The sequence below is a fragment of the Puccinia triticina genome, chromosome 3A (assembly GCF_026914185.1).
Source record: "Puccinia triticina chromosome 3A, complete sequence".
NCBI lineage: Eukaryota > Fungi > Basidiomycota > Pucciniomycetes > Pucciniales > Pucciniaceae > Puccinia > Puccinia triticina.
Genome location: NC_070560.1, coordinates 6,969,374 through 6,980,936, shown reverse-complemented (window position 1 = coordinate 6,980,936; position 11,563 = coordinate 6,969,374). Strand labels below are relative to the sequence as shown.

At 47.5% G+C, this 11,563-nt stretch overlaps 2 protein-coding genes across 2 annotated transcripts; one reads left to right on the top strand and one right to left on the bottom strand.

The window, feature by feature from the left end:
* Positions 1 to 699: 699 nt before the first annotated feature.
* On the top strand, positions 700 to 2,504 carry PtA15_3A759 (uncharacterized protein; the record flags this gene model as incomplete). The annotated part of the gene is made up of 2 exons (XM_053167758.1): positions 700 to 702; positions 2,286 to 2,504. 2 exons carry the CDS (start codon positions 700 to 702, stop codon positions 2,502 to 2,504), a joined length of 222 nt encoding a protein of 73 aa, XP_053018944.1.
* A 4,279-nt stretch (positions 2,505 to 6,783) lies between these two features.
* Positions 6,784 to 9,612, bottom strand: PtA15_3A758 (uncharacterized protein; the record flags this gene model as incomplete). The annotated part of the gene is made up of 5 exons (XM_053167757.1): positions 6,784 to 7,441; positions 7,814 to 8,934; positions 9,030 to 9,175; positions 9,258 to 9,403; positions 9,494 to 9,612. The coding sequence occupies 5 exons, from the start codon at positions 9,610 to 9,612 to the stop codon at positions 6,784 to 6,786; spliced, it is 2,190 nt and encodes a 729-aa protein (XP_053018943.1).
* Between the last annotated feature and the right edge of the window lie 1,951 nt (positions 9,613 to 11,563).

Genomic DNA, 11,563 nt, shown 5'->3' with positions numbered 1-11,563 from the left:
GGTGGGCGGGAGAGGCGACCTGGGAGTGTGGCGGCGGCGGGTGGGGTTGCGGCTGCAAGTTGGGTGGCACTTGGGGTGGTTGTGGATACAAATGTAGCGGCTGTGGTGGCTGGGCAAGCACCTGGCTGTTGGGTAGCCTGTGATTCGGGGAAGGAAGGGGCTGGGTTTGCAATTGCGGCGGGAACACCTGCGTTTGCGACTGGTTGAATAGCACGTATGATCTTGAGTTGGCCACATCACCCGGAGACGGCCCCAAGTAGGATTCTTGGGTGCCGCCGGGCTCGTTTGCAAAGGGGAGTGGCGGGACTCATGAGTCAAACTGGTGGTCCATTGGCCGTTGATACCTGAGCGTGTGTATCAGATCCCCAGTGGTTGTCAGCCGGAGGATGAAGAATATAGAAGGTACAATCTTACATACCTGCAAAGCGGGAAAAAGCTCTGCTGTGGGGTGTTTGACTGATCTCAGCTGGTCCAATGGTTTCGGGCCTGGGGGGAAGGTGCAGAGGTGGGCGGGTCAGCCAAATCCAGGCAGGAAAGAGCGGGAAGGAAATGGGAAAACTGACAACGGGCTGAGTGGGGGGGGATTTGGGCGGCTGGGGTGGGTAGGCCGGCCGGAATGGGGGGGGGGCGGTGGGGGGGGGGATGGTGCCGGCATTGGGGGGGGGGATGGTGCCGGCATTGGGGGGGGGGGGGGGGGGGATGGTGCCGGTACACAGAAGGATAGTGAAGGCAGCTGATGGTATGGAGACAAAAAAAATATAGTAGGTACATGGGGACTGTTTGTGTGGTCCCAGAAATGAAAACTAGAAGGAAAAGCGTCCAGAGACGAGTGCGTGAGGTTGATTATGAAAAAGTGCCCACTAAAAGCTGAAATGCTCTCAGGCCACGGAGTCAACTTAGCACGTATTTAAGTCCCTCCTTTGGAGGTTGCTGCGCTCCCCCAAGGAGGGAAATTAGATAAGTTAGTGTTTCTCCAGATTCTCAAAAGTACGTTGGATTTTAGACTTGAAAAATGCCAAGTCCCTCAGAGCATCCGCATCCGTGGCTAAGTTAGTCTGGACTAACTAGCTCCAATTACAGTTGGAGTAAGCTAATCCGAGTCCCACAGAGAGATACAGGACCTGTATCTCTCTGTGGCTTTGTTTGGGTGTGGCTTTTTCTGAGCCTGGGGGTTGGATTTTCAGACCCCCCAAGCGCAAGCTTTTTTGTATCTGCTGTAAGTATACTACAAGACGCAGGAGAAGCACCCGGTCACATGGCTCCGCAGAAGTTTCATCCTATTCCTTAAGAGTGAGGAGGTACAAGCAATAATACAAAAAAAAGCAGAAAAACAAAAAAGAGTAGGCTAAGAACTAGGATGTAGTGTATAAGTCCCTCCTTCGGAGGGTCCCTGCGGGACGGGGTCACCCCTCCACAAAGGGAGGGACTTAGTCAAGTTAGATCTGCACTGGGCGCTAAGTTAGCCCGGATTAGGGCACTTAGTACGACCCCGCAACCACATTTGGTTGGATCAACCGGGGATCAACTTGACCCGGAGCTTGGTTTGGAGCTAGTGGGGTATAAATCTACACGGCGGGGGTGCTTCCTAGCCCGCACGTTTGTGGAGACAACGGGATCACCAGCTCTGTGAAATCCACGTGGATTTCACTGCTCCCCCTGTTGTCTCCACCCTCCCGTGGAAAATGTGTGGAGACGACGGGCTTTCCCGTTGTCTCCACCCGCCTGTGATTTTCCCGTTATTCCAATGGGGAGAATCACGAAAAATCCACGGCTCCCTCAGGGATCCCAGTGGAAACTGTCCCCGTGAGTTCCTCATTGTTCTCAACAACAAGGAACCCACGGATGCCCTTGCATTGCCGGTGTTAGGGTTATTTCAGTGATATCAGCTGGCTTGTGTGCATTTTGAGGACACTCAACAGCTCCCAAGGGAAGTGACGACTTTATCCCTGGCCCCGCCACCCCGCCCTCTGACCCTTCAGTCCCACACCCTCACCGCCCCTGGAGGCTCACCTTCACACCATCAACCCCACACCTTTCTTCCCACCCCAACCCACACACACCCACCATGGCCGCCCCTCGCCCCTCCTCCTCCTGGGCCTCAGCTGGATCCAGCAAGCGTGCGGGCAGCAAATAAGGATTGAGTCGCCGGCGAACGGCGCCGTCCTGCGTCCGGGGCAGTGGGCCAACATTGTCCTTAAGCTAACATGTGAGTCCCCCTTCTAGTGATCCCGGCAGCTTGCTAAGGGCTGAGAGGACTGTCCACAGCCACCACGTTGTCCGTGCAGACCATCCCACTCTCCCTCTGCCTCAAAGCCGCCGCACCCCAGGCCCTGGAAGCCGCCCTCAGCGACCTTGTGCTCAAGACCCTCTACGCCAGCAACCTGCACATTGATCTACACGACTACAGCTACCACTTCTCGCTTGTCCTCCCGCACCCGAAAGACCTCGCCACCGGCGCCACCTCCACCCCGTGCTCCACCAGCTCACCTCGACCAACCATCTGAACTTGAGCCAACTACCCCCACTTCCTGTGAAACGATTCAAGGCGGATGTCCAAGCCCCTTGTGAAGGCACTCGGCTCAAATTTCTCCATATCTTCTGTGACAAATGCGCTTCAATGGCCATTCATACTCCATTATATGATGCTTATTGGAACTCAACTGACATCAAGCAGATGAATTCTGTTGATCTAGATTGGAAGCTGTCAACTACAGCGCGTATACCCCAGCGGTCAACTGTAGTAAAGAGCCCGTCAGGAGGGGTAGCGCAGAGCAGCGCCACCGGTTCCGGCATCTTATCCTCTACAGCCATTTCCAACAACAGCTCAATGTCAAGGCAATCCCAGGAACCTACTGACACTGCTGACAAGGACGGCTAGAAAACAACTAATGAAATTCCTGATCATTTGTGCTCTCACACTCTTAACTTGTTTTCTTGTTGTTTTTCCCAACTCCTTTTGTCTGGCATATTATTGTTTTTATTTTATTTTTACTTTGTTTATTTAAATTTCACAGCTACTTGATATGCAATGCAGTTGTGGTACCCTGGTGGTACCACATTCTGCAATATTACCCGTGGTTTTGATCCGCTCCGCCCCCCCGGGTGACCTAACCAAACCACATCTTGTGGGCCCGACCCGTGTGTGGGTATCACGACGAATCCTTGGGGAGTCCACAATTGAAGGACCCGTGATCCACCCGTGGGCCCAACCTTCACGTTGGGATCACAGGGAATCCACGGTTGATCCTCCCGGTGGTGACCCTGTGATTCCCTGGACCTCCAGCCGCTGGTCCAACCTTGCGCGCGGCTACCACGTGGAGTCCTTGTGAAACCCGCATGATTTCCCCGTGAAATCCGCGTGATTTCCCCGGGTGTAGCCCCCACTAGTCCTTGGACTAACCTCTAAAATGAATATGCATCATGCTCAATGGCATGAACTCTATGTGTTTAGGTGCCAAACACATACCATACAGGCACCTAATCACATAATCTCCAACAGCCTTGGACCTCCCAATCTACACCAATGCGGTCGGCGACTCGGATTAGCTTACTCCAACTGTAATCGGAGCTAGTTAGTCCAGACTAAATTAGCAACAGATGCGGAGTATCTGAGGGACTTGGCATTTTTCAAGTCTAAAATCCAACGTACTTTTGAGAATCTGGAGAAACACTAACTTATCTAATTTCCCTCCTTGGGGGAGCGCAGCAACCTCCAAAGGAGGGACTTAAATACGTGCTAAGCTGACTCCGTGGCCTGAGAGCATTTCAGCTTTTAGTGGGCACTTTTTCATAATCAACCTCACGCACTCGTCTCTGGACGCTTTTCCTTCTAGTTTTCATTTCTGGGACCACACAAACAGTCCCCATGTACCTACTATATTTTTTTTGTCTCCATCCCATCAGCTGCCTTCACTATCCTTCTGTGTAAAAATTTTATTTCCTCTTGCCAACGGTGGGCCAGCTACGCTAACTGTAGCGTTAGCGTGGCGTAGCGTAGCAGAATTCCGCTAAATTTTAGCGTAGCGTTAGCGGAATTGCGCCTTTCTGCGCTAACGCTACACGCAAAGGGTGCACAGCTAATTTAGCTGTTAGCGTAGCGTTAGCGCAGATGCGCGCAATTGCGCTAACGCTACACACGCAGGGCGCAAAAGAGCGCGCGCTACGGTGCGCCACAGTGCTTTTAGCTGAAAAAAAGGCCTTTTTTTCCGCTAAAAGCGCTGTAGCACAGCGTAGCGTAGCGTAGTGACTGTAGCGGCGCGCTAACACTAACAAACAATTGGCGCGCTGTTAGCGCCGCTGAAACGTAGCTCAGCGTAGCGGCGCTAACAGCGCGCTAACGCTACTCAAAATGAGCGGGCGCTTTTTGCCGCTACGCTAACGCTAAGTGGCCCTGTAGCGTAGTGTAGCGTAGCGGCCCACCGTTGCGAGTCTTGGGCATGGCACTTGAATTCCAGGTGCTTCCATGCATTAAAGCTGTATTCAGTGCTGAAACACACTATGCTGTTTCAGTGACTGTGGCACATGAGTACATATAACATGTTATGATCATGTTGCAAGGGTTCTAATGTTTTTTAAATCATTCAAACTGCTGTATTTCATGTGGAATCTTTTTTGCATGAGATGTGGCAACCAATACTGGATTTGGTGTTTGAGTCTCTTTGGAGGGATGAAAACACCAAACGGCACAATTAACAAGACATTGAAGGATTTCACAGGTTCAAGAAGGAGACATAAGGATTCTCCTGGATAAGCCCCTCCTTTTGCTGGGCAACTTAGTAGTCAGCCGGTAAGAAATGGTGGCACTAGAGCAAATCAAAAAAAGGTCCAAATTTCCTGATGCTTTCAGGCAAGAGGGCCGACATAGCGCATAAGTCCCTCCTTCGGAGGGTCCCTGCGGGACGGAATCCCCCCTCCACATAGAGAGGGACTTAGTCAAGGCTCTGTTTGGCAGTGTAATAATAGGAAACATGCTACATTACATATGGTAAAACATGTTCTTTTAGGATAATCTTTTGAAAGTAAACCCTCATAAGGCTTGGCAGTCTACTTACAAAAGATCAGGCGGAAAAGTAGTGTCTTACACAATGTAGGGGGACATGGCAAGATTATTTATTGTGTAATAATCACACTGCCAAACAGGGCCTCAGTTAGGGCAAAACACCATCAGCATTTCACCAATGGAGGCCATGAAAAAGTACAATTACAGAAACCGTAAGTTCCTCTACCCAATTGGCACAATGAGGCAAGCGCCTGAAGAGCAAGGTTGTACATATGTACATGCTGTTGGTTTCCGGGACGGTGGAGGACTTCCCGTCAATCTGGGAACTCAGATTTTTCCAGATTTTGCGGGGAAATCTGGGCTCCATTGTCCCAAATCCTAGACCTGTCTAGATTTCCCTGCAAAATCTGGGAAAATCTGGGTTTCCAGATTGGCAGGAAGTCCTCCAATAAGACTAGATGAAATCAGTCTTAATAAAAGTAAGTGAATCATGTTGCATCAGTATCATGGTAGCATGTTTTTGAGTAGACAGTTTTTAGGAAAGTAACTTTACTTGATTAAAAGATTGAGTAAGAGTTTACTTCTTAGTTTTTCTGTTTTGAGTTATCAAAGGCTGATAAAATTTGGTCCTTAAGACTTGAACTAATAAAGTTATATCAAGACGTTAGCATCTTTAGTGTTTTGGCTAGAACAAACATATACCAAACTACTTACGATAATCTTTGTTCACTCACCAGGAAAAAACAATGATCACTTGTCTGCAAGTGACATCAAAAAGTACAAAGGCCCCTTTCTACTTTGCTATGTCACTTGTTGGCAAGTGATCATTCTTTTTTCCTGGTGACTATTGTTATAATAGCTCTGGTTGTTGCTAACATTATTTGATCTAGTTGTTTATGAAGAAAGAAGAAAGAGTGATTAGCTCTTTGACTAACTAATGCTGAGATCTGAAGTTTTACTTATGTTGTACCGGGTAATTGAGTATTGCCTAGGTTGTAAGTCTTGATGATGATTGCGTCATTGATTGGAACAAGAGCACAAAACTTCTTGTGATCTGTCTGGTCCATGCAGTTTAACTGTCACACAATTTACACATAAAGAGTAAATGAATATTCATTATGGTTTGGTCTTGGTGAGTGTACAAAAGTACTACTCACCGGGGTACTCCTCTTAAGAGGGTTCTTATGATTCCAACACTACCAACAACAAGGCTGGTGGCCCAAATTTAGTTTCAAGTCGTTGTACCTTGTTGTTTTGCAATCTTGGTTTATCATCATCATGCTGCGAGTCTCATTATGTTTCTATATAATTACTGTATTTCATGCAGAGCTAGTTGTACATAACATGCGGCACCAATTACGGGTTCAGCCTAAAAACCACATTGGAGCGATGCAATCAATAAATGTCGCATAGCAAAGCAGTGAGGAACTTAAGAGTAGAAATTGAGATGGTGTGAATCTCCTGGTAAAGCCCCTCCGAGTGTTGGGCGACTTCATAGTCAGCTGATAGCTGACGCAGGCGCTACAGCAGATCAAAAAAAAAAAAAAAAGAAGAATTTTCTAATTTCTCTACTGCCGCGGGGTCGACATAGCGCATAAGTCCCTCCTTCGGAGGGTCCCTGCGGGACGGCGTCCCCCCTCCAATAGAGGGACTTAGTTAAGCTAGCACCAATGCCCGAGTAGAGAGAATCAAAAAGTAGGAAACCACAAGTCAAGTTCAAAATTGACAATAAATTTGAGAGCTGCATTGAGGATCAGAGATCTATGCAGGCTACTTGTGAGTGGTTAGTCCCGCAATAACATAAAGTCCTTCGCGTAGCCTTGGCCAAGTGGATCTTCTTTGTGGCGAGATGTAATATCGGTGCGAACGTTGATAAGCTCTTCCAAGGCGTGCTTCAATTGGGGACTGAGAAAATCAAAGGCCTGGATTCCATAGAACACTAAAGACGCCTGTCGATCATCGGGAGTTCCAAAAGGAGGTAGCTGATATACTTTGGGGTTGTCTTTTGGTCCTTTGTGCTGCAAGCTGAAGTACAACGCGAGATAGGGGTTGCAGTCGTTGGTCTTGATCCCAGCGGATTCAGGAGTCATCTTCTCCTGAAATTCTGGCAGTTGGCGGTCGTCTTTTCGGTTCTTAACTTGAACACCGCAAAATGTAAGATTTGCCTCATCCAGCGTAGCTCGGGACTCATGTTTCAAGTAGATAGGCAAAATTTGGTCGAATGCACGTTGTTCAGGGTAGCACTGCATAGCCATCCCTCTTTCCATGCCTTCCATTAGTGATCCAGAAGTCGGCGTAGAAGAGCAATACATGAAATGGTTCCAGAACATCATGCCTTCTTCGAGCAGTTTCCTCTTGGGATCTTTGGCGATGGAGCCCAGAGGCAAGTCATTTGCCGGCAGCCCGGTGAGAGTCTCGAGGAATTTGGTCACTGGGACAGGACTGGGAAACGAAGTGAGGACTGGTTTCGATCCGTCGGCCGCTTTTCTTTCCCCAATCTTCACTTCAGCGGCAGCTTTATTCATCGCGCATAGCAGAATGATTCTGCTGGCGAATTCGCCCGCATCGCCCGTATCGACGTGTCCTCGGGATAGGACGCTCGCTAGAGAATTGATACAAAAAATGAGTTTTGCTTCGTCCCTCTGCAGAAAGTTGTTGGCAGCTAGCGCATAGATCGGTTGCGAGGGATAGAAACTATGTTGGATTTCCCGGCTTGGATCGAGGTAGGCGCAATGAGCCGCATGTGACGCAGTGAGTTCCACATTAAGATGCGGCTGGCCTTCAAGAGGAACTCCAATGGTTGGCCCAAGCAACGCAAGTGCCTGGATCTCAGTCAACTTGAGCGATTCTGTGATATCTTCAGAACAGAGAAGTTTCTGCAACGCAAAATTGACCATTGGGGGGATAGCTGTATCGGGTGTGATCGCTCGATCCTCCATCAAGTCTTCGAGATATATGCTGAAAAAAGGGACGCCATAGCTGCATAGTCGGTTCGGCAAGAATAGCTCGTCCCAATTGTTTGGTTGAGGGTGGGCCTTTCGATCAAAGGTGCGTATCATGTAGATGGGGGCGAACAGCTTGATCGGCGCTTTTGCACGAGAACCTATTGCACGTGAGCTGCGGTCCTCTCGGTTCACAGGACAGAAGTTTGACACGCGAGAAGTGGTGTCGACCACGATAGCGAAAACGCCGGAATGATCAGGGATTTCTCTAATAGCACGGCGAAAGAGGCGAAAAAGATGGATTTCCACGTTGGCTGGTTCGACGAGCATAGCGCTGGCTTCGTCAATGGCCAGTAAGACCTTCAGGCCAGGAACTGCCAGGGACGCATTGCGTTTCATTGCGTCAACTGCGAGGCCAAGCTGCTTGACAGCAGTAACAGCGTTGAACAAACAGCTGTTCAATGCTTTCATGACATCCGTGTGAAATTGTGTTGTGGCTTGGTGCTTGTTCCATTTTTGGTACTTTTCTTTGGGCTCTTCTGGGTGAGATTCGAAAAACCGGACGGTGACCAATAAGATTGCCGTTATGAGTCTGATGTAGTAATCCTTGTAATCAGCGGATGCCTTCAGGAGTACCTCGTCTGCGAGAAGAGACCGTTTTGGTTCACCGGTGGACCCCTCGTTGCGGAGGCAGATGGACACGACACAGACTTCTTCTGCGATTTCCATCAGCAGTCGACTTTTTCCGATCATAGTCGGGCCAATTAGGCATGTGTAAGGTGCGAATTGGACATCTGATTGCCACGATGTAGCATAATCGTTCAAGGTTTCTAAGATCGGAGCAATAATGTCGTTGTAACCGATATACTTCGAATCGTAGCCTCGTGCAATCACATCTCTGGGTAAGATGGGTTGTTTGGTGGCTATCAACATGACTCGGCCTGATTTCACAGAGCTTGCAAGTGATTCAGCGATTGCGTCCGGACTGAATTTCTGTTTACCAAACAAATCGGGGTAGCGCCTGAGGAAGGCAGCTGGAGAAATTTTTCTTGGGTATCTTCATTTTCTTCGATTCCCCAATTACGGACGGTAGATGTCCATGGTACTGGAGCCTCACCGCAGGCAAATCCAAGCAGTGTTCGGATTGCGTATTGGTCTCGAGGATGATCTGGCGATAATTCCATAAACTGCAGAAGTTTCTCAAGCATGTCCAGAAACATAGCTGCAAGCTTATCTGTAGAATCAGAGGGTTCGCACAGCTAGATTAGCAACATGTTTCATATTTAAGCACTGTGGGAAGAGAATGTGTTACACACGGCCTGCCTCCTCCTCAAATATTCGAAACAATCTGTAGTGGTGATCGTTCGGATGAAGACGTTTGGCTTTCTCCTCGATTGGCAGTTCTCGGTTGGCCATTGTCGTTAGCGCAGCGAGAGTTTCGGTTATGAACGAGTCTGATGGTCTGTGGTAGATGAATGATTGATGTGAGTGATTGGGTGTGTATCTATACTGGAAAGAATGCAGTTGGACGAGGGGGGGTGAAAAGACTAACCTGAGCAAGGGGTCGCGGTGTGATGTTGAATGGTTCTTGTAATATTGTAGTGTTTGACGGCGGAGAGGCGAGACGATTTCGATAACACAGAAGCAAGAGGAAGACTTGGATACAATCATTGGTTAGTTGATGATTGACAAAGAATAAGGAAGATATCGAGTTCTTTGCTCACCGAATTTGGGAAGGAATTCGACGATTCGATGAGAATCGATATGAGTCGGAAGACGGAGATTTGAATCGTCTTGGGATTGAAGTGAATGATTTATAAATATGTAAACGCTAGTGTAGGTTATCAAAGTCGTAGAATCCCGATACTGATACGTGTGGGAGTGGACAGATCTGTGCGGACGTTGGAGAAGTTAACTGACAGAAGATGAAACAAAGGTCCATGAGTGACGACAGGCCACAACCGACAGCTATTTATGTAAATATCTTAGGACACCACACCAGAGAAAACCAGGGAAAACCCCAATGGAAATACATACATAATCCGACCGACATCTTCGAAGATGAGGTTCCGTTCCAAAGCTCGTCTGCAAAGAGGGAACTTCCACCGGATTCGTTGTGTCTCAAACGACTTAAAACACTCGAGAGGAAGGAGAAAAAAACTCCAGCGGAAAGGAGGGAAAGATTTCAAAGTTCCACCTTCTCACAGATGAGATAGAAATATTCTGCAACTCACTTCAAAAAGGGATTGTATTGCGAACTTGAGAAGTTCCTTGTGCTTGAATAGGCTTGAATCTTTGATGTATTTATTTAATTGAGAGCATCCATGTAACGACCCGAGCGGATAATTAATGTTAATTATCTGAGCTGACAGACTATTATGCGTCTAGATTAATAAGCCGATTACTAACAATTGGATTAATTCGATCTGCTTTGCAGGATGGCGAGTTAATTTGATTTACATGTTGCTATGACGTTTGATGATCGGCGATGTCGTCATTCGGGATGACCAGATTGTTGTCTATGTTTTCTCTCTTCGGTTTCTGTCTTTCCTCTCTTCTTTCCTTTCTTTCCTTATCGGAATATTCTTTGTTATTACTATTCATCTCATTATACTTATTTATCCGAGTAATCCATTCTCGAGTTACAAACAACAAAAGTTTATCGTTCTCGCAAAGTATAAAGCATAAATCCAGAAACTACTATCAAGCATCTCGGCGAACTATCCTCTTGGAGAGTTTCATAGCCACATAGCGAATTGATAGTAGGCTGGGCCTCACAATTATATTCCGATCCTTTCGAAAATTACTCTTATAAATTTAAATATGTCCGATAATTCCGAAATCGCACCAATAACTCCAATCCATAATTCTCCTTCCTTTACTCCAACTCCTCCTCCGGTTTCAACTCTTCCAATACCGGGACCTTCTCATCAATTTTTTTCGGTCAACACGCCTTCGCCGATTGATCATAATTCTCCGGCATTCATGACTTTCTCTCCTTGACTTATTCCAACAACATCCCCTCAGCCAGGCGTTCAACTTCCACAGCAAGGTGGATCTTCTCAAACATTCGGATTACACGGTGTGGTCATTATTCCTGTGTTTGTAGGAGGAAAATTCAAACTTTTATGTGTACTCACAAAACGCCTCAAGATACAGCCAACTGCAAAGCAGAAATGGAATCTAGGACCAAAATAGCCCCTAGTCACCCACTGAAACCACCCTCATATCTCTACCGGATCAGAAGATACGCAAATCACCCCTTTCACGCACCAGTCCGAGTGGGTTCACACACAGACTCAACTCTTGGCTACCATACTTGGCATAATGCATACGGCACATGAATTACTTTTCTTCCTTCCTTTTATCAGGCCTCACCTCCTATTTCCCCTTGCATATGTTTGTTTCCCATTTGCATATCTTTGATCTTGGAAAATCCTTGTATGAATATATATGATCCTGTTTGCATATCAAAGGGACGCGTTGTAAATAGTCTAGCTAAATTCCCTCAGTTGTACTTTCTCACCAGCCAAATTCCCTCAAAGCTGTTCCCCTGGAGCTAAATTCCCTCATCATTGTCTATATAAGGAGGCCTCTGCCTGCCAGTTGTTTTCTCCTCATC